Source organism: Hyperoodon ampullatus (genome assembly GCF_949752795.1).
Source record: "Hyperoodon ampullatus genome assembly, chromosome: 16".
Taxonomy (NCBI): domain Eukaryota; kingdom Metazoa; phylum Chordata; class Mammalia; order Artiodactyla; family Ziphiidae; genus Hyperoodon; species Hyperoodon ampullatus.
Window position 1 is genome coordinate 73,774,734 of NC_136929.1, and position 26,402 is coordinate 73,801,135.

General features: G+C 40.8%; 1 protein-coding gene across 2 annotated transcripts in view; it reads left to right on the top strand.

Annotated features, from left to right (window-relative positions):
- The window catches only part of USP12 (ubiquitin specific peptidase 12), a gene marked incomplete at both ends in the record, with an annotated part of 77,266 nt that overhangs the window by 48,177 nt on the left and 2,687 nt on the right, over positions 1-26,402 (top strand). For both annotated transcript variants that reach the window (XM_079721873.1, XM_079721874.1), the window contains 4 exons: positions 13,188-13,417; positions 17,371-17,447; positions 17,561-17,644; positions 24,461-24,658. In XM_079721873.1, coding sequence (XP_079577999.1) covers positions 13,188-13,417; positions 17,371-17,447; positions 17,561-17,644; positions 24,461-24,658 — 589 coding nt within the window. The remainder of the gene's footprint in view (positions 1-13,187; positions 13,418-17,370; positions 17,448-17,560; positions 17,645-24,460; positions 24,659-26,402) is intronic.

A 26,402-nucleotide genomic window follows, 5' to 3' on the forward strand; every position in this document is an offset into this window, starting at 1 on the left:
AAAAATAGTTACTGATTGCATCCCACTTCCCTTTTCTCTCTTAAAATACTTTTCATTTAATTTTCATAGCAAGCGCATAAGTTAGACATTACTTCCTCACTTTACATGATGTCACTGGCTCTCAGAGACGTTAACGTCACCTGTCAAGCCCCACACTTCTTCCTGACATTTGAGCCCAGTGTTCTGTCCAGTGTGGTGTGCTACCTCAGAAGGTTCAGATGGACTCAAGAAACATGTAGAATTCTGTTTGTTTGTTCGTTTGTTTGGATGTAGGCATTTCAGTCATTGTAGAAATAAAATTGAGTAGTATTTTTTGTTTGATTTGTTATCTATTAAATATAATGATGTGCACAGAAATATGACTTGAGAAGTCTTTAGTGTTGGTTTTTAAACACATCAATGGGGAGGCCTGCCCTTAAGTCAGTTGACACTGTTCATTATCACATGAATTGAGATGAGCATGGGTCATATCTCGTTCCCTAAAACATATGAAGATGCTGAAATAATATGGCTCTAGGTTACTACTCTTGAATCTGATACCTATGTTAAAGATTTTGTTCATTTTCTCCATATACAAATATAGATCAGTTGATTAATTGATCACAAAAACACATCTTTTTTGTGTTCCCCTGACTAAAGCTAAACCTACTTACCTTCTTGAATTACAGATGTGTATAGTATCTTCCGTTGGTAAGAAAGCCAAGTACAACTCTGTTAGAATGTGGACTGAGTGATTCAAGTCTTCTCAGAGAGTCTTTTTGTCTGTGTTGGTAGTAAACTTAGAAAATTTTGTCCTGGTAGAAAACTCATGTACTGTTAACCCGTGAACAACATGGGTTTGGACTGCGCGGCTTCACTTATATGAGGATTTTTTTCAATAGTCAATACTATAGCACTGCAGCATCTGCAGTGGCTTGAATCCACAGGTGCGGTCCAGGTACAGAGGAACCACATATACAGGGGGCCAACTGTGAGTTATATGTGGATTTTCAGCTGTGCAGAGGGTCACCTCTCCTAACCCCTGCTTTGTTCAAGGGTCAGCTGTACATGATAATTGAACATGCCATCCTTTCTCAGTGATTTTGTTAGTATTTTAGAAATGTTCAACATCAGAAACATAAACTTATACAGAATGCATATTATTTTCCTTTTCACGTAATAGTACATTTTCCTTGACCTTATTGTTTAATAATATATCGCATGTATTCTGTCTTAGTTTGGGCTGATGTAACAAAAATACCATAGACTGGGTGGGTTAAACAATAAACATTTATTTCTCACAGTCTGGAGGCCAGGCAGTCCAGGGTTAAGGTGCCGGCAGATTCACTGACGGGTGAGGGCTGTCTTCCTGGTTTGCAGACAACCACCTTCTCGCTGTGGCCTCTTATGGCGAAGAGAGAGGGAGAAGCAGGCGCTCTCGAGTCTCTTATAAGAGCACTATTCTCAGCCCTTAAGACCTAAATGACATCACAAGGGTCCCATCTCCAAATAGCATCACACTGGCGATTAGGGTTCCATCATATGAATTTGGAGAGGGGCAGGTGCATGCAGTCCATGACAGTATCGTTACATGAACAATGATTTTTAAATTTAGATCAACTCTCCTGCTGAACGCAGAGTCCACGTTTCTGTGTTTTGAAAGCTCTTTGTGGTTCAATACTTGCAGCTTTATATGTTGGCTTATCAAAGCTGGGATATCTTTCCGGTGTTTGTTATTTCTTAGTAGTTCAATTTTTTTGAATTTTTTTGAGTGTTTAGGCAGAGTCAGTTGATACACAATAGATTTCTTACTTTGTTGAATGAAATTGATTCCAGAATGAATATTCCAAACCCATCTTTTCATAAGCTTTGTTTCATTTTTCTGTACCTCAGAAATAATATTTAATAGACAAGCATGTTTATTACATGAAGTTTCTGGCTTTTGTAAATATGTTTTGATTTTTGGCTTTTGACTTTTTTCCCGCTAATTAATGTAGAGGAGAGCATGCAAATCAAAGAAGATTTAATAAGGTATCCATTGCATAACTCTAGTGAGATTTTATTGACTGATTTGTTTTAAATCTCTGGAAAGTGTATTACCTATTTCAGTATCTCCACTAGCTTTCATTGTTGGAGTGTTCTTTTTTCTTCATATTAGTTTATTAATTATACACTCTTTTTTTTTTTTTTTGCGGTACGCAGGCCTCTCACTGCTGTGGCCTGTCCCGTTGCAGAGCACAGGCTCCGGACGCACAGGCTCAGCGGCCATGGCTCACGGGCCCAGCCGCTCTGCGGCATGTGGGATCTTCCCGGACCAGGGCACGAACCCGTGTCCCCTGCATCAGCAGGTGGACTCTCAACCACTGCGCCACCAGGGAAGCCCCTCATTGTAGTTTTGATTGGCATTTCCCTAATAGTTAGTGATGTTGAGCGTCTTTTCATGTGCCTCCTGGCAATCTGTATGTTTTCTTTGGTGAAATGTCTATTTAGGTCTTCTGCCAATTTTTTAATTGAATTGTTTGTTTTTTTGATATTGAGCTCCATGAGCTGTTTGTATATTTTGGAGATTAATCCTTTGTTGTTCATTTGCAATATATTCTCCTATCCTGAGGGTTGTCTTTTTGTCTTGTTTATGGTTTCCTTTGCTGTGAAAAAGCTTTTAAGTTTAATTAAGTCCCATGTGTTTATTTTTATTTCCGTTACTGTAGGAGGTGGGTCAAAAAAGATATTGCTGTGGTTTACGTCAAAGAGTGTTTTTCCTATGTTTTCCTCTGAGGGTTTTATAGTGTCTGGTCTTACATTTAAGTCTTTAATCCATTTGGAGTTTCTTTTTGTGTATGGTATTAGGGAGTGTTCTAATTTTGTTCTTTTACATGTAGCTGTCCAGTTTTCCCAGCGCCACTTATTGAAGAGGCTGTCTTTTCTCCATTGTATGTTCTTGCCTCCTTTGTCATAAATTAGGTGCCCATATGTGCGTGGGTTTATCTCTGGGCATTCTATCCTGTACCATTGATCTATATTTCTATTTTTGTGCCAGTACCATACTGTCTTGATAACTGTAGCTTTGTAGTATACTTTGAAGTCGGGGAGCCTGATTACTCCAACTCCATTTTTCTTTCTCAAGGTTGCTTTGGCTCTTCGGGGGTCTTTTGTGTTTCCATATGAATTGTAAAATTTTTTGCTTTAATTCTGTGAAGAATGCCATTGGTAGTTTGATAGGGATTGCATTGAATCTGTAGATTGCTTTGGGTAGTATAGTCATTTTCACAATGTTGATTCTTCCAATCCAAGAACATGGTATATTTCTCCATGTGTTATGTCATCTTTGATTTCTTTCATCAGTGTTTTATAGTTTTCTGAGTACAAGTCTTTCACCTCCTTAGGCAGGTTTATTCCTAGGTATTTTATGCTTTTTGTTGTGATGGTAAATGGGATTGTTTCCTTAATTTCTCTTTCTGATTTTTCATTGTTGGTGTATAGGAATGCCAGAGATTTCTGTGCATTAATTTTGTATCCTGCAACCTTACCAGATTCATTGATTAGTTCTAGTAGTTTTCTGGTGGCATCTTTAGGATTTTCTATGTATAGTATCATGTCATCTGCAAACAGTGTTACTGCTTCTTTTCCAGTTTGTATTCCTTTTATTTCTTTTCCTTCTCTGATTGCTGTGGCTAGGACTTCCAAAGCTATGTTGAGTAACAGTGGCAAGAGTGGACATCCTTGTCTTGTCCTGATCTTAGTGGAAATGCTTTGTTTTTCACCATTGAGTATGATGCTTGCTGTGGGTTTGTCATATATGGCCTTTATTATGTTGAGGTAGGTTCCCTCTATGCCCATTTTCTGGAGAGTTTTTATCATAGATCGGTGTTAAATTTTGTCAAAAGCTTTTTCTGCATCTACTGAGATGATCATATGATTTTTATTCCTTAATTTGCTAATGTGGTGTATCCCATTGATTGATTTGCATACATTGAAGAATCCTTGCATCCCTGGGATAAATCCCACTTGATCATGGTGTATGATCCTTTTAGTGTGTTGTTGGATTCTGTTTGCTAGTATTTTGTTCAGGATTTTTGCATCTATGTTCATCAGTGATATTGGTCTATGATTTTCTTTTTTTGTGATACCTGTTTCTGGTTTTGGTATCAGGGTGATGGTGGTTTCATAGAATGAATTTGGGAGTGTTTCTCCCTCTGCAATTTTTTGGAAGAGTTTGAGAAGGATGGGTATTAGCTCTTCTCTAAATGTTTGATAGAATTCACCTGTGAAGCCATCTGGTCCTGGACTTTTGTTTGTTGGAAGATTTTTAATTGCGGTTTCAATTTCATTACTTGTGATAGGTATGTTTATTATTTCTAATTCTTCCTGGTTCACTCTTGGAAAATTGTACCTTTCCAAGAATTTGTCCATTTCTTTGTGGTTGTACATTTTATTGGCATATAGTTGTTTGTAGTAGTCTCTTATAATCCTTTGTATTTCTGCAGTGTCAGTTGTGATTTCTCCTTTTTCATTTCTAATTTTATTGATTTGTGTTCTCTCCTGTTTTTTCTTGATGAGTCTGTCTAAGGGTTTATCAGTTTTGTTTATCTTCTCAAAGAACCAGCTTTTAGTTTTATTGATGTTTGCTGTTGTTTTCTTCATTTCTATTTCATTTATTTCTGCTCTGATTTTTATGATTTCTTTCCTTTACTGACTTTGGGTTTTCTTTGTTCTTTCTCTAGTTGTTTTAAATCTGTAGGGTTAGATTGTTTATATGAGATTTTTCTTGTTTCTTGAGTTGAGATTGAATTGCTATAAACTTCCCTCTTAGAACTGCTTTTGCTGCATCCCATAGGTTTTGGGTCATCGTGTTTTCATTGTCATTTGTTTCTATGTATTTTTTAATTTCTTCTTTGATTTCTTCAGTGATCTGTTGGTTATTTAGTAGCACACTGTTTAGCTTCTGTGTATTTGTATTTCTTAACAGTTTTTTTTTTCCTGTAATTGATTTCCAGTCTTATAGCATTGTGGTCAGAAAAGATCCTTGATAACGATTTCAACTTTCTTAAATTTTCTGAGGTTTGATTTATGACCCAAGATGTGATCTCTCCTGGAGAACATTCCATGTGTGCTTGAGAAGAAAGTGTATTCTACCACTTTTGGGTGGAATGTTCTATAAATATCAATTAAATCTATCTGGTCTATTGTGTCATTTAAAGCTTGTATTTCCTTATTTATTTTCTGTTTGAATGATCTGTCCACTGGTGTAAGTGGGGTGTTAAAGGACCCTACTATTATTGTGTTACTGTTGATTTCTCCTTTCATGGTTGTTAGCATTTGCCTTATGTATTGAGGTGCTCCTATGTTGGGTGCATAAACATTTATAATTGTTATATCTTCTTCTTGGATTGATCCTTTGATCATTATGTAGTGTCCCTCCTTATCTCTTGTAACAGTCTTTACTTTAAAGTCTATTTTATCTGATACGAGTATTGCTACTTCAGCTTTCTTTGATTTCCATGTGCATGGAATATCTTTTTCCATCCCTGCACTTTCAATCTGAAGTGGGTCTGAAGTGTCCCTAGGTCTGAAGTGGGTCTCTTGTAGACAGCATATATATGGGTCATGTTTTTGTATCCATTCAGTCTGTGTCTTTTGGTTGGGGCATTTAATCCACTTACATTCAAGGTTATTATTGATATGTATGTTCCTATTACCATTTTCTTAATTGTTTTGGGTTTGTTTTTTTGGGTCTTTTTCTTCTCTCGTGTTTCCTGCCTGGAGAAGTTTCTTTAGCATTTGTTGTAAAGCTGGTTTGGTGGTGCTGAATTCTGTTAGCTTTTGCTTGTCTGAAAAGCTTTTGATTTCTCTGTTGAATCTGAATGAGATCCTTGCTGGTTAGAGCAATCTTGGTTGTAGGTTTTTCTCTTTCCTCACTTTAAGTATATCCTGCCACTCCCTTCTGGCCTGTAGAATTTCTGCTGAAAAATCAACTGATAACCTTATGGGGATTCCTTTGTATGTTATTTTTTGCTTTTCCCTTGCTGCTTTTAATATTTTTTCTTTGAATTTAATTTTTGTTATTTTGATTGGTATGTGTCTTGGTGTGTTTTTCCTAGGGTTTATCCTTTATGGGACTCTCTGTGCTTCCTGGACTTGGGTGACTATTTCCTTTCCCATGTTAGGGAAGTTTTGGACTATAATCTCTTCAAATATTTCCTCAGACCCTTTCTTTTTCTCTTCTGGGACCCCTATAATTTGAATGTCAGTGTGTTTAGTGTTGTCCCACTCGTCTCTTAGGCTGTCTTCATTTCTTTTCATTCTTTTTTCTTTACTCTGTTCCACAGCAGTGAATTCCAGCATTCTGTCTTCCAGGTCACTTATATGTTCTTCTGCCTCAGTTGTTCTGTTATGGATTCCTTCTAGTGTATTTTTCATTTCAGTTACTGTGTTGTTCATCTCTGTTTGTTTGTTCTTTAGTTCTTCTAGATCTTTGTTAAACATTTCTTGTATTTTCTCAGTTCGTGCCTCCATTCTATTTCTGAGATTCTGGATCATCTTTAGTATCATTACTCTGAATTCTTTTTCAGGTAGATTGCCTATTTCCTCTTCATTTATTTGGTCTTGTAGGTTTTTACCTTGCTCCTTCATCTGTGACATATTTTTTGTCATCTCAGCCTTTTTTTTTTTTTTTTTAATAAGTGGGATTGTGTTCGTGTCCTACTGGTTGTTTGGCCCAACACTGGAGTTTGTAGGCTGTTGGGTAGAGCTTGGTCTTGGTGCTGAGATGAGGACCTTTGTGAGACCTCACTCCAATGAATATTCCCTGGGGTCTGAGGTTCTCTGTTAGTCCTGTGGTTTGGACACAGAGCTCCCACCACAGGAGCTTTAGCCAGACCCCCCGCTCGTGAACCAAGATCCCACAAGCCACGTGGGGTGGCAAAAAAAAAAAAAAAAAAAAAGAAAACAATAACAAAGTAAAAGATAAAATTAGAGTAGGAAACTAACAGATATGTTAGAAAAACTATAAAAATAAAAATATAGATGAATCAACAACCGGAAAGTACATCAGTACCACAATAGTAAAAAAAGAGGAGGAGGGAAAAGGAAAAGAAAAGAAAGAAAAGGAGAAAAAAGAGGGTGGAAAGCCCTTGGCTGTGGAGGGCGGGGCCTAAGCAAGGGTGAGGTTTGGGTGGTGGGCGGGGCCTATTCTTAGGACCCACAGGGCTGGAAAAGGTCCTGGGGCTGTGGGGGGTGGGGCTTAGGCTCAAGGAACAGAAGGGCCCCAGGCGTGCCCCCCACCCCTGGTCTCAGAGGGCAGGGGACCTCACCTGGGAGCCCAGCAGGCTTCCTGGGCTCGAGTGGGCGGGGCAAACGCCCTCCTCTCGTCTCCTGCTCCTCCCACCTGCCTCTCCTGTCCTCCCTCAGCCTCCCTCCTATGCCCTCCGGACCAGTGCGGCCAGGGGGAGGGGTGGGCCCTGGAGGGCAGAGGACCGGCCTGGGGGCTCAGCAGGCTCCCCAGGCCGAGTGGGCGGGGCAGTCACCCTCTGCTCCTCTCCTGGGCCTCCTGGAGGGCCCCTCCCGCCTGCCTCTCCTGTTCTCCCTCAGCCTCCCTCCTATGTCCCCAGGACCCACGAGGCCTGGAGGGGGCTTTGGAGCAGGGGTACCAGCCTAAGAGCTTAGCAGGCTCCCCGGCCCAAGTGGGCCAGGCCATCGCCCTCTGTTCCTCTCCCGCTCCTCCCGAAGGGCCCCTCCGCCTGCCTCTCCTGATCTCCCCAGCCTCAGGGGTGCCGATCCTGTCTGGCTTCCACTTCTCCTCCCCCGGCAGTCCCCGCACATCCTACCGGTTCACTTGGGGGTTCCTCCCGTCTCCTTGGGCATCAAGGTCCCCACCAGTGGCTGGCAGGCACCCTAGTTGGGAGACGCTAACTCGGCATCTTCCCACACTGCCATCTTAGAATGTATTTTCTGGAGTGTTCTTAAATCAACCTCCTTCCATGTTATGTTAAAAACTTCCCATTCTGTATTCCCAGTGGATGTTAGCTCTATATTGTTTTAACCACTATTGCTTTATATTACTAATCATTTAGATATCCCTTGGAAAGAATCTATTTTAATTTCAGTAATGGATTTTTGTTTTAAAAGTTTAATCCTGATGAAAGCAGGAGACACTACGGCACTGCGCTCCTGCAGGTGGTGTGACAACAGTTGCTCCATATATATGTTGTCTTTGATGACAGGGAATATTTGCATTGCATTAATAATTGTATGCTTAGTCTTTACTGTGTTCCAGGCACTGTGCAGGAATTAGGGATGATGAAATAAGACAAACCTCTGCCCTCACGGGGCTGACATTCTAGCGAGAAAGACAGACAAACAGTTACGTAAGATAATGTGTCATTGCTACAAATAAAAGTAAGCAGGGCAAGGCGGTAGAGGATGAGGGCGTTGATAAGTGATGTGAGAGCAGAGATGTGAAGTGAGAGACAAATCATTTGAAGATCAGAAGCAGGGTTGTTCCAAGCAGGTGGAACAGAAACTGCAGTTGCCCTGAGTGCTTGAAGGACAGCAAGAAAACTACTGCAGCTCGAGTGGAGTGAGATGAAGCTCAAGTCAGAGAGAAAGAAAGGCCAGGCAGCTCCCGGTTTATTGTGAAAGCCACGGAGGCCCCTGGAGGGCTCCACTCTGCATCAGAAGGTCCCCTGGCTGCCGGGGGCCTGGCGGCAGGAAGGGGCTCCCGTGGGCAGCGCGAGGAGAAGCACGGCGACCGGCCGGGAGGCCCCTGCAGTCACGGAGGTAGGAGACGAAGCCGTCTGCTTATGATGATTGACTCCTGTCCACTCTCCCTTGTTTAGAAGAACTAACACACAGGTTGGTGACCTGACTTACTGAGAGTTGACTCAGCTGGATCATCTAAGGAGGACTTGAAGTCAGACCAGCTGGCTCGAGGCAAAGTGCATTCTTCACACTGTTGTTTGGGGCCAAGTTTATTCTTCTCATGTCGTCTTAGCTGTTTCAACCCCTGTTATCTGTTCCTTCATTCATTCACTCAAGAAATGTCAGGCACATCTACTGTGTGGCAGTACTGTTCTGAGTGCTGCGGATACAGCAGTGAATGCAGTAGGAAGGGTGCTGTTCTCAGGGAACCTGTATGTACACAGCAGCATTGCAGGTGCTATGGAGAGACACAGATACAAAAATATAAACACATATTCAAGTATTCGTCTTCCTCAAACAAGGAAATAACTAGTTGTTCACAAATAACAGCTATTAAATAGATTTTAGTAAATAATTTCTCATATTCATTAATCCTTTTTCTCCAAAAGAGCATGAAAGATATTTTGTATGATGAAAAGCTGTAGCTATTTCTGAATTATGAAGAAAACTTACTTTTAGGCAGTGATTCAGTTTACCTCTTTTATATTTTTGTATTGATGTTACAGCTGCACCAGGACTTTGATAGCTTATACGTTTCATATACGTTTATTTAGTATTGACATTGTCTGTCTCTCCCGCTAGACTGTCAGTTCCTCAGTGTCGGGACCCATTTGTTTCTATGCACCTTTGTAGTCCGAGGACTTAATCCAGTTCCTGGCACATCGGGGACGCTTACTAGATATTTGTTGGATGAACGAATGAATGAGTGAATTTGTTTAATTTGCCAAAGCAAGTTTGAAGCCCGCCTTGCCCATTGTGCTGCTTTGCAGAGAAGAAAGCCACCCGTAAGAAAGCTAAGAGTTTAGAAATTAAATACAATACAGTTTACAGGGATTGTCGTGAGGCCATTTAGTTGATGATATTCGGATGTTTATGTGGTCTTGGCTGATGTTTAAAACTACAGTGGCTGCTCTTAGTTTAGACTCTGCAAAGTTCTGGTATGTTCGGTTTACTATGTTTATAGAAAATGGACTATAATATTTAAAATATTTTAACAAAATAGAGTATTTTCTGATTTACTTTACATCTCATTTGTAGAGCATTCAGGTCAATTGAGGTTTTTCTTTGAATATGATGTCATTCTGTATTAAAGGAACATCCCCCCAAAAAAGATATTTCATCTTTTAAAAAAATAAAAACATTTGCATATTTCTGCTTTACAAAAAATACCTGTTTTGAAAAACACGCATATACGCTAAACTACTTGAAGAGGGCAGAGTAAGTCTAGCTTGTGGCACTAAGCCATCATGTAGCTATCCACGGTGGTGAATTACTCATCCCTCACCCTAACCAGGCCCTTAGCAGTGGTTATAAAGTCTTTTTCCTGGTCCTCTCCCGTCATCCCTCCCTGTGTATTCTCCATGACTTCCCCAGTCTGTTTCCACTTTGCTGAAGACCCCTAATCGCCTCTAGCATCATCTCCCTGCAGTCCTCATCTTAGTGGGCCTCCTGAGGTTGGTGATTCTAGATTTGTGACCTGGGGAGGGGTAAGTGAGAGATGGAAGCTCTTGGCTTTTGAGGGGTCCCATTCACGTCTAGGAGCTGCCTGGACACGGAGCAGGTTAGGGCAGGAGCCGGGGTGGATGGAGAAGCCATGGGTCAGGCCATTAGTGGGCATGGGGAGGTTAGCCATGACCACAGAAGGGTGAGGGTTAAGGGTAGGATGGCCAGAGCTTACGAGCTTTCTTGACTGAGGGAGAGTTTTTATATGCAAGTGAAAGTGTAGTGGTTTAGGGGTGGCAGCAGGAAGCTAGAAGATGCCAAAGGTTGAAGAAATGGGGAGTTTAGAACAGCTCTTAGAAGGAACAGCAGACAAAGGGTTGCGAAAGAAAATCCCAAGGATGAGGAAGGAAATGAGGTACAATAATAGTGGAGACTAGGAGACTGAGGTGAGGGGCAGGGTGGTGTTCTTAGGGATGGAGGTTATGGCCTTGAGAGGCAAGGGCAAAGGTCGTTGACCTCAGTTATCTCAACTTTGGCATAGACCAGTCCATTGGCGGCACTATCTGAGGGCTCCGAGCATGACTTGGCTTGATCTTGGAGATGGAGAGGATGGCCGGAGTGTTTGCAGAGGTGCAGGCGTCTCACAATGTGGGTGGTGTGCGGTGACTTCTGCCGGAGCAGGTGGTGGGAGTGGTGTCAGATGCTTTGGATCCACTGTCCCTCGTGGGCAAAACCCAGAAGACACGCAGTACAACAAATTAAAGATCAGTTAGAGGTTAAGTCCACATGGGCTGATGCAGTAACTCTTAGGACTCAGGGCTTTTATTGTTCTTAAAAATAACATAGAGAGTTTGTTTAAGGCTAATCAAACCCCTCAGGACAGACTTATAGCAGAGAAGTGAAGTGTGGCTCCAGGTGCAGTCCTAGCATCATCGTGTTGGCCTGTGACATGCCCGTGACCAGAGGTGGAACCACAGGATAGATCCAGACAGTCTTGCTCTAGCACCTGCACCTTAAATGTGATACTTTTCAAAGGTCTTTTTGACACCTAGATTAAAATCATTATTTTCTTTTAATATTCATGAAAATATTTTCACGCTCCCATTTTATCTTTATAATAACCTTGCAGAGGAAGATGGTATTCCATTTTAGAGACAGGAAAATCAAGACCTTTTTCGTTACAGTGGGATTGAATGTTTTTTCATGTGTTTTATTTAAACTTTTGAATTTTGTTTCTATAAATTGTTGATTTCAAGTCCTTTGCCAACTTTGTATTTTCTGTTGTGTTGAGATAAACTCTTTATATTATATGTTGAAGATGTTAATAACTTTCAGGTTTCACTGTTTTTAACTTTTTCAGTGAGTTCAATGCATGGAACTTAGTTTTATGCAGTCATGTCTGTAGCTCTTCTAAAATGTAATTTTTTAATTCCTTTTATTTTAGGAAGGCTCTCCCTAAATTTTCTTCTCAATTTCTATTCTGTCATTTAAAACAATGTAAACTGTGAACTTCCTGGCACTTATTAAATGTTTACGGAAGCTCTGAAGGTGAAGCTTCCTGACTGGGTGGTCATCTGAGTGCGTCTTGTTGGCTGGACCGCGGGCGCCTTGTGTGACCAGGTGGCCCCGGCTGCCTGTGTGTGGCTCGCCGGGGCCGGATGGCCTGGCTTGAATCCGGGCCCTGCCGCTTCCTGGCAGTGACTTTACCACTTGATGCCCTTTCCTCGCTTGTGAAATACCGTTAATAGCAGTGTCACAGGGCATGAGACCCTGCCCCTGAAGTCCTTCCTCTTCAGGCTCAGGGTGCGTGTTGCAAGCACAGGTCAAGCACTTAATGTTAGCGACCCTCAGGTTTCCATGACATTTACTTATTCCTGTAACTACAAGGAATGTTCCACAGAGTTACAGACCTCACATTTGGAAGGGGCCTTAGAGGTTCTCTGGATTAAATAGGTAGTTCAGGATGCCTTTGTTCCCTAACCCTGACTGCACAGCAGAGTCACCTGGAGGAGCTTTGAAAAGTGCAGGTTCCAGGCCTCATCTCTGACTTAATCAGAATCTCTAGCATGTATGGCCCAGTATTTTTTAATGTTAACAACTTCCTCTGTGGTTCTTATGCATTTGCGTTGGCACTGCCAAGAGGTTGTCCAGCTTCTACTTTAAAACTTTCCATTTTGGGATTTCCCTGGTGGTGCAGTGGTTAAGAATCTGCCTGCCAATGCAGGGGACACTGGTTCGATCCCTGATCCAGGAAGATCCCACATGCCGCGGAGCAACTAAGCCCGTGTGCCGCAACTACTGAGCCTGCGCTCTAGAGCCCGCGAGCCACAACTCCTGAGCCCACGTGCCACAACTACTGAAGCCTGCGTGCCTAGAGCCCGTGCTCTGCAACAAGAGAAGCCACTGCAGTGAGAAGCCCACGCACTGCAACAAAGAGTCGCCCCCGCTCGCCGCAACTAGAGAAACCCTGCATGCAGCAACAAAGACCCAATGCAGCAGCCAAAAAAAAAAAAAACTTGCCATGTTGTAATATTTGTGGAGTAATAGATTAAATGAGTTAATAAAAAGCAGTTGTTTCTTATCTCCTCAGTACATTATGTGTGATGATAGGTTTTGCTCTTTTCTCATTGATCTATTAGTATTTTTTTTAAAGATTCTCTTTCATCATAACTTTATTTTCTCCAAATTGTCATAATTTGTATATGTGAAAGATACCTATTTCTTGTACATTACTATAACAGTTCCAAACATTTTACTTAGTTCTGATAGAATACTATTCTCTTTTAAAATTTAGTTTTTTAATGAAGTTATTAATTCTGAAATAAGTCTCTGTATATTCTTATTTTTAGAGCTTTTTGACAACTACATGCAGCAAGATGCCCATGAATTCTTAAATTACCTACTAAATACAATTGCTGATATTTTACAAGAAGAGAGAAAGCAGGAAAAACAAAATGGTCGTTTGCCCAACGGTAATATTGACAGTGAAAATAACAACAGCACACCAGACCCAACGTGGGTTCATGAGATTTTTCAGGGAACATTAACTAATGAAACCAGATGTCTTACTTGTGAAACTGTAAGTATATCATAAAATTTCGTATAGAACAAATCTAATCCATTATATTAAGTGTTCTTTGAGAATGGGTATGAGAGATGAACTTGAAAGTTGTAATCCTCAGGTGTGGAGTATATGACTGTGACAGATGTGCCTCTCAGCTGTCTGCTTATTACTAGTGAATACTGAGGTAGCAGAGAAATACTTGCTGCAGTTTGAACTATTTGAGTTTGTTTCACTACAGGAGACCATAGAGCCATATTCTCGATATTATAATCTTAGTTGAGCTCGTAAGAAACCTACAGGTCAGGGAAGTATATTAATTTGTTGCTCCTTTTCCTACAATTATGTTTGTTGTTTATGGTTGGAATAAAAACTGAAGCCTACTGTGTACACTCAAGGAGGGAAACTACCCACTTGCTGGGTAGTTTGTAAAGATGAGCAGTAGGTAAATCTCTTGAAAACGATTTACTCATAGGGTCGGATAACGCAGGCCTCCTGTTCTTACCTTGTTCTCCCTTGACGAATGAAAGGTCAGACTCTTACTTAGGCACCTTTATCCAGTTCTACCAGTGACCCCCTTTACAGCACAGCCTCCTCTCAGCACAGGGTCTGGTTTTAGAGTTTAGTGGTTTGCATCGCATGTGGTCACCATGCTTCCTTTAGCCTCCTGCAATCTGGAACATGTTCATAGTCTTCTTGTCTTTTATGATACTTACATTTTTAAAGACTATGCCCCTCCCCCTTTTAATCTAACATTCCTCGTATCAAGCTTGTCTGATGTTTCCTTCTAATTAGATGCAGGTTGTGCATTCTTTTTTTTTCTTTTATTAATTAATTTTTTATTTTTGGCCGCATTGGGTCTTCGTTGCTGCACGCTGGCTTTCTCTAGTTGTGGCAAGCGGGGGCTACTCTTTGTTTTGTTGTGCGGGCTTCTCATTGCGGTGGTTTGTCTTGTTCTGGAGCACGGGCCCTAGGCACACAAACTTCAGTAGTTGTAGTTGCAGCACATGGGCTCAGTAGTTGTGGTGCATGGGCTTAGTTGCTCCGTGGCATGTGGGATCTTCCCGGACCAGGGCTTGAACCTGTGTCCCCTGCGTTGGCAGGCGGTTTCTTAACCCCTGCGCCACCCGGGAAGCCCCGGTTGTACATTCTTGGCCGGAACAATTCATAGTTAATGTGTCCTCGTCAGGATATCACATATAGGCACACAGTTCCTTCTGCCCCTCGTTGGTAAAATTAATTTTGATCTCCGATTCACGATGTTGTTCAGTTTCTCCACTTCATAATGACTGTGTTTTATGCCCTTGTAACTAGTAGGCAGACTGTGGGAGACACAAATATTCTTTTTTTTTTTTTTTTTTTTTGCGGTACGCGGGCCTCTCACTGTTGCGGCCTCTCCCTTTGCGGAGCACAGGCTCCGGACGCGCAGGCTCAGCGGCCATGGCTCACGGGCTCAGCCGCTCTGCGGCATGTGGGATCTTCCCAGACCGGGGCACGAACCCGTGTCCCCTGTATCGGCAGGCGCACTCTCAACCACTGCGCCACCAGGGAAGCCCAACACAAATATTCTTGTTCCTCATCAAAATCTCCCCCCAGACTTAGCATTCACTGATGATTTTTGCCCAATCCAGTCTTTACTGTGATGGTTGTACTGCTAGTTTTTAATAGCAGAGGAGAGTAGCGTGGTCAACTGGAAAAGAGTCCACAAGCTAGAAAAGTAAGGGAAATGCTTGATGGATGTTGGAAAGAATAACATAGTCTACTCGGTTAACTGAATCAGATAAACTTACACTGACAGAGACTAATAAGGAACTGTCTGTTCTTTTTTTCTTTTTAAATAGATTTAAGGAAACTGGGGTGGAAAGTACAGAGAGTTCCCAGATTGCCCCCCTCCCCACTTCCCCCCAATGGTGACATCGTTGGCATTACTAAGATATATTTGCTGCAGTTGATGGGCCAGTGTCGATGCGTTATTATCTAAAATCCATAGTTTATATAAGGGTTCATTCTTGGTGTTGTCTGTTCTTTGATTTCTCTTTGTTTTGACAAATGTATAATGATGTGTCAGTCACTACAGTATCCTACAGAGTGGTTTCGCTCTGTTCTCCACGTATTCCTGCTTCCCTCCTCCTCAACCCCGGGCAGCCACTGGTTGTTTTACTGCCTCCATAGTTTTGCCTTTTCCAGATGCCATGTGGTTGGAATCGTAGAGTATGCGGCCTTTTCAGATTGGCTTCTTTCACTTAGCAGTATGTACTTGAGGTTCCTGCATGTCTGTTCACAGCTTGATAGCTCATTTCTTTTTACTGCTGAATTACGCTTTATTGTCTGGAGGTACCAGAGGTTATCCATTCACCTACTGAAGGACATCTAGGTTGCTTTATGAACAAAGCTGTTATGAACGTGCATGTGCAGGTTTCTGTGTGGGCATAACTTCTCAGCCTCTTTGGTTAGTACAGCGCTGAGCACAGTTGCTGGATCGTGTGGTAAGAAGAGTATGTTTGGGCTTCCCTGGTGGTGCAGTGGTTGAGAGTCTGCCTGCCGATGCAGGGGACACGGGTTCGTGCCCTGGTCCGGGAGGATCCCACATGCCGCGGAGCGGCTGGGCCCGTGGGCCATGGCCGCTGGGCCTGTGCGTCCGGAGCCTGTGCTCCATGACAGGAGAGGCCACAGCAGTGAGAGGCCCGCGTACCGCAAAAAAAAAAAAAAAAAAAAAGAGTATGTTTAGTTGTGTGAGGAGCTCCCAGAGTGGCTGCACCATCGCACGTTCCCACCAGCTGTGAGTGAGTGAGAGTTCCTGTTGCTCCACATCCTCATCAGCGGGTGCTGTTGTCAGTGTTTTGGGTTTTAGCTATTCTATTGTAGACGTGTAGTGGTGTCTTGTTGTTGTTTTAATTTGCATTTCCCTGATGACATATGATGCGGAGCATCTTTTCATGTGCTTATTTGCCATCTGTATATCTTCTTTGGTGAGGTATCTGTACTGGTCTTTGACCCATTTTTAAAATCAGGTTGTTTGTTTTCGTGTTGTTGAGTTTTAAGAGTTCTTTGGATATTTTGGATACCAGTCCTTTATCAGGTGTGTTCTTTTGCAGAGATTTCCTCTCAGTCTGTGGCTTGTCTTCTCATCCACTGAACTGTGTCTTTGGTAGATCAGAAGTTTTTAATTTTAAGTATTAAATTTTAATTTTAATAAAGTCCAGTTTTTTCCTTCATGGAAATGCTTTCGATGTTCTTTAAATGCTTTTGGTGTTGTATTGAAAAGTCATCACAAACCATCAATGGGTGTAGAGTTGTTGCGAGTGGGACGCCCCGGGGACCGAGTCGCGGTCCCTCCCGTTGCGTCGCGCTGTCTCCTTGCACGTAGGAAGAGTGATGACTAAAGCTCTGTCCTGCTTCAGTTCAGAGGAATAAAGAGTAACTTCATTTTTATAAGATGATTTATTCATAATTCAAACAGAACATTGTTCAATTTTGGGGGGAAAGAAAAGAAAGTCATAAGTGAAGATTATAGTTTGGCATTTGGGGCTAAATTTTTTTCTTAAATGATAAAACAATACAGATATCACATCCTTTGCCAAACATTCTCATTCAGTCTTGGCCTGCGTTTTTTAAGAAATAGTGTATATGGTACAGTTTGTTTTATGCTTCACAGTATTACCAAGATTAGGGGAAGTAATGGAATTTCACATCACACTAGCCTTTGCCAGTAAGAAGATCAGTCACAGGTGCACTTTGGTGTTTTACCTCTACATATAATGAAAGCTATTCATTCAGTGTCCTTTTGGATAACTTGGGGGAAAAAGAATTCTTTATATACTTAATTATACATAATAATACTAATAATAGAGTGCACTTAATTCTATCATTTTGGAACAGTGATTAAAGAAATCAAAGGTTGTAAAGCAATTATACTCCAGTGAAGATGTTTAAAAAAAAAAGAAATCAAAGGTATTTCCCTATTTTTACAGATAAGCAGCAAAGATGAAGATTTTTTAGACCTTTCTGTTGACGTGGAACAAAACACATCCATTACTCACTGCTTAAGGTAAGTGCAGAGTTATTTATTTTGACATGTAATGACTGTCTTTAGGTTTAGAATATTTTTTAAATGAATACATAATTTTCTGGTATAGACAAAATTATTTTTTTTTTACACAGGGGTTTTAGCAACACAGAAACTCTATGCAGTGAATACAAATACTACTGTGAAGAATGCCGCAGCAAACAGGAAGCACACAAACGGTAAGTTAGTGTTTTTAACATTTATAGTGATTCTTTGGCAGTGTAGTAGATGGGCTTTTCTAGCTGAAAGCGATCTATGACAATTTACAATGAGAAAACATTCTTTCTTTTATCACCAACAGCTCAGATTCATTAGATAATTACTAGATAAACAGTATTCAACTCTGTACCCTCAGGGTTAAAATATTTTGCTTTGAAGCTTTTTTTTTTTTTTTTTTTTTTTTTGTGGTATGTGGGTCTCTCAGTGTTGTGACCTCTCCCGTTGTGGAGCACAGGCTCCGGACGTGCAGCCTCGGCGCCCATGGCTCACAGTCCCAGCCGCTCTGCGGCATGTGGGATCTTCCCGGACTGGGGCACGAACCTGTGTCCCCTGCATTGGCAGGCGGACTCTCAACCGCTGTGCCACCAGGGAAGCCCGAAGCTTTCTTGATTATGTAAACTTTTTCTTGGTGAGGAAGGATGAGGGGAAAGTACTTCACTCACCCTCACCCTGGTTTCCACTGTTCCTACATAGGATTTTGTACCTTCTCTCAGTATATTATTATAAAGACGGTATTTTGGTATCAAGGAATTGAATCATCATCATCATCATCATCCTCCTCCTCCTCCTCCTCCTCCTGATTATTGTACTTTTTATTTTGAATCAGACTCAGAAAAGTTGCGTTAACAATACTAACAATGTTTTTTTTTTACCCTGAACCATTTGAGAGTGAGTTCCTGATATGACGTCCCAAGATCCTGGACACTTGGGTAGCTGTTTCCTACCAAAAAGGAAGTCTCCTATGTACTGTATCCATCCAGGTCAGGAAAGTAACACTGATGTGTTACTGTTATCATAGACCTTATTTTAGTGTCACCAGATGTCCCAATAATGTCCTTTATAGAAAAAAGGATCCAGTCCAGAATCACACATTGCATTTAGTATTCATGTCTCTTTGGTCTTTTTTACATTTAGAAGAGTTCCTTAGTCTTTTCTTGACTTTCATTATCTTGGCACTTGAAAATTACAGATTAGTTATTTTATAGAATGTTCTTCTTTGGGTTTGTCTCATGTTTTTGTATGATTAGGTTCAGGTTATGTATTTTGGGCACGAATCACACAGAAGTGATGCTGTGTTCTTCTCACTGTGTTCTTTTAAATGGCACACAATTTTAATATGTGTCAAGTGTCAGGGTTCCCAAGACCACTCCTGGATTTGGTGATTGACTAGGAGGACTTGCAGGACTCAGCATATATCGTCGTGCTCACAGCTGAGATTTATTACAGGGAAAGGGGACAAGTACAGTCAGCCAAGGGGAAGCCAGGCCAGCTTGCAAGAGCCGTGTCCCCGTGGAGTCACACAGACGTACTTAGTCCCTCCAGCATCAAATGTGACAACATGGGAGAAGTGTTGTCTCCCAGGGAAGCTCATCACCAACTCGGTGGCCGAGATTTACTGGGGGCTGGACACGTAGGCATCCTCTGCCTGGCATGTACCAAAATTCCAGGCTCCCGGAAGGAAAGCAGGTGTTCCGCATAAACCATGTGATTTGCACAGACAGTTGTCAGGGGCATCAAGACACGCTTGTCAGTTAGGGAACAGTGGGGACACCCCCCAGTCAAGTTCCCAGATGTTAACCCAGGACCGTCCTTGCACCCGGCCTTTCCGAGGACAGTCTGAGGCCTGCTCTGGGACTCTGTCTCGTACATCCCGTGACTGGTACTGTTCTCTTTGGACACTTGACTAAGGTACTGTCTCCCAGGATTCTTCACTGTGAAGCTGTGCTTTTCCCCAGTTGTAATTCATACGTGTTTTGAGATTGAAAGTTTGATGAGAGATGGGGATATTTACAATTTTTTTCATTTTTTAAATCTCAGTGAGGACTCAGGGATTCCTGTTTTATCCCGTGGATAATGATGTCTCGTTTATTTTCATGTTCGCATTATCCCGATTTGGCCAGCAGGAGCCCCTTCCTGCTGCCTCCTGTGTCTTTTGCCCCGTCCCTGTGTTCTCCAGCCCCTCTTTACTCTGTAGTGCAACAAGATGTCCAGGCTCGCTTTGTACCTTCCTTGCCCCCCACACTGGTACCAGCCATTTCTCGAAGGAGCCCTGATTCCTTTTAGGGGGAGAATAACCTTTAAAAACCAGGACCGTGGTGTAGGTGTGCTCGTTGCCGTTGCCGTGTCACTGTTCCTGGGCCCCCTTAGTGAACAGAGCTGGAGGACATGCGTGCTCGTGTGTGTACATATGTACACACATTTACATCTGTACTTATTTATCTGTTGGTCTATCTGTATCGAAAAAACACAAATTCACAACAGTACCTCCAGTTTCATCCAACACCACAGGGTTTATTCTGGTTTTTCTCCTTTTTAATGTTCGTAAGCCCCTCCTCTGACAGTACATATTGGCTTCCATTATCCTTATATATTTAATAGTTTGGTCAGTGCCCCTGTAGGTAGCCAGGCTTATCACTGCACCCCTGCCCTCCAGAAATAAACCCGCATTTATATGCTCAATGATCTTCAACAGATGGTGGTGGGAAAACTGGGTATCCACATGCAAAAGATTGAAGTTGGACCCTTACTTCATACCATTCACAAAAATTAACTCAAAATGGGTTAAAGACCTAAACATAACACCTGAAACTGTAAAACTCTTAGAAGAAAACATAGGGGGAAAAAAAGCCTCACGATGTTGAGTATGGCGGTGATTTCTTGAATATGACACCAAAAGCACAAGCAACAAAAGCAAAAACAGATAAATGGGACTATATCAAACTTAAAAACTTATGTGCAACAAAGGAAACAATGGAATGAAGTGACATGAATGGGAGAAAATATTTGCAGAATATTAACTGAATGGGAGAAAATATTTGAAAACCAGATATCTGATAAGAGGTTAATATCCAGAATATAAAGAACTCACACAACTCAACGGTAGAAACCAAATCACCCAATTAAAAAATGGGCAAAGGACTCGAGTAAACATTTCTCCAAAGATGACATACAGATGGCCAACAAGCATATGAAAAGATAACATAACTAATTATCTGGGAAATGCAAATTAAAACCACAATAAGAGACCACCTCACATTAGTTAGGATGGCCACTTTCAAATAAAAAGAGAAAATAATGAGTGTTGATGAGGATGTGTGGAAAAGGGAACTGTGCATTTTTGGTGGAAATGTAAAATGTTGCAGCCACTGTGGAAAACAGTGTGAAGCTTCCTCAAAAATATTAAAAATAGAATTACCGTATGATCCAGCATTCTGCTTCTAGGTACATATCCAAAAGAACTGATAACAGGATTTTCAAAGAGATACGTGCATTCCCATGTTCGTTGCTCTAGTATTTACAATAACCAAGAAGAGGTGGAAGCAACTTAAATGTCTGCTGACAGTCACGCATGGTCATGGGTCACGTTCCACTCACCCCCAGCACCATGTGCCCCAGTTAGTCCTGCTTGACATTAAGTTTATAAGAGGAAACTGTGGAATTTTATGTACAATTATTAAGCTTTTCTGTGTGGTCAAGACTTGCCTTTTTCTTTTCTAATATAAAAATTTAAAGCTATAAATTTTCCTCTAAACGCTGCTTTGGCTGTGTTCCCACAAATTTTAACATGTTGTATTTGCATTATCATCCATTTAAAAATCTATTCTAATTTCCCTTGTGATTTTGTCTTTGTCCCGTGGCTTATTTAGAAGTAGATAGCTTAGTTTCCATATTTCAGGGGTTTTTTGCTATTTTATTGTTTTTTAATTTTTGTCAGGAAAATATATCCTGTGATCTCTGTCTTTTGGAATTTATTGAGACTTCTTTCATTGTCCAGTACATTAATGAATGTCCAGCTGTACTTGAGAAGAACATATATTCTTCAGTTTGAAATGGAGTGTTCCATAAATGTTGATTAGATCCATAATTTGGTTGTTCATACCTTCCCTATTCCTACTGACTTTTTTGTTAGAGAAGTCTGTTAAAGACTTTAACTCTGTGCATTTATCTGTTTATTTCTTTAATTCTATCAAATTTGGTATTTGGAGCATGAAGCTTTGGTATTTGGTACTTGAAGATTGTGTCCTCTTGATTAGTTGGCCCTCTTTATTATGGAATGTCCATCTTTATCTCTAGTAACACTCCTTGGCTTGGGTTCTACTTTGTCTGATATTAGAATCAGCCAGAGCCATATTTGCTGACTTTGTTATTTAATGTCTTTTTCCATCCTTCTACTTTTTAAAAATAGTTTTAAATTATAATTAGATATTATCTAATTATAATTAGATAATAGAAAGGTAAATACCTCTTACATTAGTGCAAAATGAACACACCTTATTGTTTTAAAGATGTAAAAGCAAGAAAATGTATATCATAAATTCATCCAAATTTTAATCATTGTGTAGTAGGTAAATGCCATTTAAAAAAATCTAAATAGAAAATTAATTTATAAGTCAGTTTACAGAAGATAAAAATCAATGTCGGGGACTTCCCTGGTGGTCCAGGGGTTAAGACTGTGCTCGCAATGCAGGGGGCCCGGGTTCGATCCCTGGTCAAGGAACTAGATCCCACGTGCTGCAACTAAGACCCGGCACAGCATGCATGCATGCATGCATGTGTGCATAAATAAATAAATATTTCTTTAAAAATCAATGTCTATTTCAAACTTTAACTAAAAAGGAAAAAAAAGTTCTCTGTCCTCCCGTTTTTTTCTTCGGCATATTTGTGTTTTGGAGAAAACATTACATTCTGAGACCACTTTTTTAGCAACAGTGACAGAGATCAAGAGCTCCCTAAGGTCACCTTTCTCCACACGTTTGAATGGAAGGAAAACCAGAATCCTATCAATTCTTTGGTGTGTTGGTGGAATTGGTGTTTCAAGCAGGAAATCAACTTCTTTGTTCTTCCTTCTGCTGCACAATCTCCATAATGAATTTGACTCAGCTTATATATGTGTTCATTTCTTCCTGAGCCATTTCAGTATGAGAAAGATTTTGTGAGATAGTCTCTCATCATCTTTAAAATGTGACTCCACAAATATTTGTGTTTGACTTTATCCTGTGTCTCTTCACAAGTGTTGGGTTTCCTCTGGGAAGAAGTGCTTCTGGGAGGATTCGTGTTCCTCCTGTGTTGTCTGATGGGGCGTATTTTATAAGCCAGCATTTGGACATGTTCTCTTTTCTCCATTTGGGCTTTTTCCCCTCTGCTCTGCCTTAATTTCTAAAAGCACATTTTTCCTAACCCCCAGGCCATACCTGTCTCCTCTTCCTAATCTTAACTGACTGTATCTAATACACTACTAACATATTTAACACTTAGAAAAATCCTTGTGGGTTTGCACCTCACTGGACATTTTCAAAGGATAGTTTGCTTTTACTGTTTTGAAAGAGTTTGTTTTAGCAACTCTGTACCAGTTTAATTGAACATCTGATGTTTAAGAGTTGGATTACTGTATATATAAATATATATCTTGACTTTTTTACTTTCCGTATTTTCCCATGCCATTTAGAAACTTTCAACAACATTGTTTGAAGTTGTATAATATTCTGTTGTATTGTTATGTATTTCAGCATTTCCTGTTGTTGAATAGCTAGGATTCTCCCACTTTTTCACAATATAAAATAACTCGAGAACTGAATTCTTTTCAGAAGTCTTGTATTTGAGATGATATATTTAGTTTTGATTACTGAGGTAAAGGCCGTAAAGGCTGTTAATTCGTATTGCTAGATTGCTTTCCAGGAATGATTAGGTTTTACATTTATTTTCGCTAATGTTTTCCAAAAGCCAGGTTAATAAACATTTCTGGAATAATAAGCTGCCGCACCACATTTAAGATCTGTAGAATGCAGATCTAGAATAATGCTATAAAATGATTTGTTTTCACTTCATTAGAGGCAGAGGTTTAATAAATTTCATTTTTTAATTATGAAAAGTGTTTTGCTTCACTGAACACACACAGAATTCAGTTCTGTAGTGTTTGTCAAGTACCTATGTGTGCTAGGTGGAGAAACATAATAAAAGAGATGGTATCTGTCCATCCGGAATCCAGACCCTAGAAGAGAAAGACCCATAATCATCTAAATGTTTTATAGTGTAGTAAACTGTACAGATATGAAGTGAATGTGTAAAGTGCTGATGGACGGTTGAGGAGAACAGTTATTTGTGCCAGAAGATCAAGCGTTGGTGCTGAAGTGAAATTGGGGAGCAGTGGTGTCTAGGGGAGAGGCTGCCCGGAGGGGTCTTCAGGGCATTTGGGGATGGGGAGGCCCGTGCCTTACAGGTAAAAGCTTCACTCCTGCGTTTCCAGGTTATTTTATTCCCTTTCCAGGATGCACACAGCCACTGCTCTTACTAAGGAGCTGTTCCTTGTCTCTGGCAAATGCCTTTAATGGATGGTCTTTAATGCTTTTCTCACTGTCTCCTGCTCTCAGTCTGTTACTGAATTGTATAGCTGAATAGAACAAATGGATCTCAGTCTCCATTCACCTCTGAAGGAGTGAGCGGCCTTAAGGAGCTGGTTTTTCCTGCAGCTGGCACAGTGACCTATATTTCAGAAGTACAGAGTTCTTAATAAAGGAATGTACCATCATATCTCTTTGGGAGCCGTACCGAGTGCTGTGTCAGATTATGTGGTTTGGTGATGGTGGGGGGCAGGGGCGGTCTTAAGACTTTCAGAATTTTGCTTTGCTAATACAAAAGTCATGGGTAGAAATATGCAAAAGTGGGCAGTGCCAGGCTATGAAAGCTATCAACTGTTACTTGAATCGTGAAGTTTGATAATTCTTTTAAGGACATGGTGAATATCTTATGAAATTTTGTTTTCATGTTTATTTTAACAGGATGAAAGTTAAAAAGCTGCCCATGATTCTAGCTCTGCATCTGAAAAGATTTAAATATATGGATCAACTTCATCGATATACAAAACTTTCTTACCGGGTAGTTTTTCCTTTAGAACTTCGTCTGTTTAACACTTCAGGCGATGCAACCAATCCTGACAGAATGTACGACCTCGTGGCCGTCGTGGTTCACTGTGGAAGGTAACAGGGCCGTGGGCCATGCTGGCAAGATGCTCAGTGGTGGGCAAGTGCATGCACAGGATGCTCGTGAGCCACTCAGATATGCAGGCCTTTTGGAGGTTTCTGTAGCCCTGGGTGCTATAGGACGAAAATAAGTTTATTTCAAATGGATATTTCAGATACATTTTACCATTTCCTTCTTAAAACCTTTATATATTAAAATAGTGTGTTATTGCCTGGATTTGATACTTGTTCTTATTATTTAAATATTATTCTGGGGGGCTTCCCTGGTGGCGCAGTGGTTGAGAGTCCGCCTGCCGATGCAGGGGACATGGGTTCGTGCCCCGGTCCGGGAAGATCCCACATGCCGCGGAGCGGCTGGGCCCGTGAGCCATGGCCGCTGAGCCTGCGCGTCCGGAGCCTGTGCTCCGCAACGGGAGAGGCCACGGCAGTGAGAGGCCCGCGTACCGCAAAAAAAAAAAAAAAAAAAATATATATATATATATATTATTCTGGGAACTTTAAGTCCTGTTAGTTTTTCTTTTCCTTTTCTTTTTTCTTGATTATTGGTTAAAAAAAAAAAAAAGCACTGCTTAAAGAGATTTTACAAAATAAGTTATTTCTGAGATTAATTGGATATGTTCATCATGTTAATGATTGTGAAAAACACTTTAAAAAGGTTTTGGAGATAATCTTGAAAGATAAGCTTTCTGATTTTATAAGTCTGTGTGTTTGTTTCCTGTTAGCCAATATAGTGTACTATCTCATCTATAGATCTTAATTTATAAAATAGCTCAAAAAATTCTCAAACCACAAGAGTATCACATAATCAACATTTATATTTGGAACATACAGTCTTCATTGACTATTTAGAATTTCCTGTAATAATTTTATTTTTTATTTATTTATTTTTGGCCACACCGTGCAGCTTGCGGGATCTTAGTTCCCTGACCAGGGATGGAACCCAGGCCCTGTCAGTGAAAGTGCCGAGTCCTGACCACTGGGCCTCCAGGGAATTTCCTCCTGTAATAATTTAAAAACAGGTCACTCATCCTTTTCCCCCTGGCTGTTGGAAACTTGTACTAACAGCGTGTTGTACTCCAGCCTCTCATTAGCTGTCCCTCCCTCTCCCAGCTTTCTGCTCAGAATATGTCAGGACGGCTGGGAGGGAGTCCACTTCTGTCACAGTCTCTAACCTCCGTGGTCTGTGTCAGCCCATCTCCTGTCTCTTATCCTCAGCAATAATCTTTGTTTTCCATTTTGGAGCATTATGTTTCTAAAGAAATAGTGATGACATCTGAACAGAGGAAAACAATATCGGGTACCTTACAGAACCCTGGTGTAGTGATCAGACTGGAGGTTTATTTTAGCATTAAAAGTGGGTTTTTTTTTTTTAAGTTTTGAGGTATTTTCCTCTACAGTGAAAAAGTACTCTCTTTGTGTCATTTTGTCACCTAAGATATTCATCTCAACTATGGAATCAAAGATCTGAGGAAACTTGGAGGCAGCTTATTCTTATATCTGAGGTTGCTACTTTTAAAATAGTATTCACCATAAAGAATAATCTGTGTTGAAAATTACTTCAAAGTCTGTAATATAGTAATTGTGGTAGAATTATAATTTGATTTAAAAATTATATATAAGGTTTTGTAGTGAGTCATACTTAAACTGGGAGAGGTTAAAAATCTTTCACGTGTTCTTTATAAAGAACTTTTAGGGACTTCCCTGGTGGTCCAGTGGTTAGGACTCTGCGCTTCTACTGCAG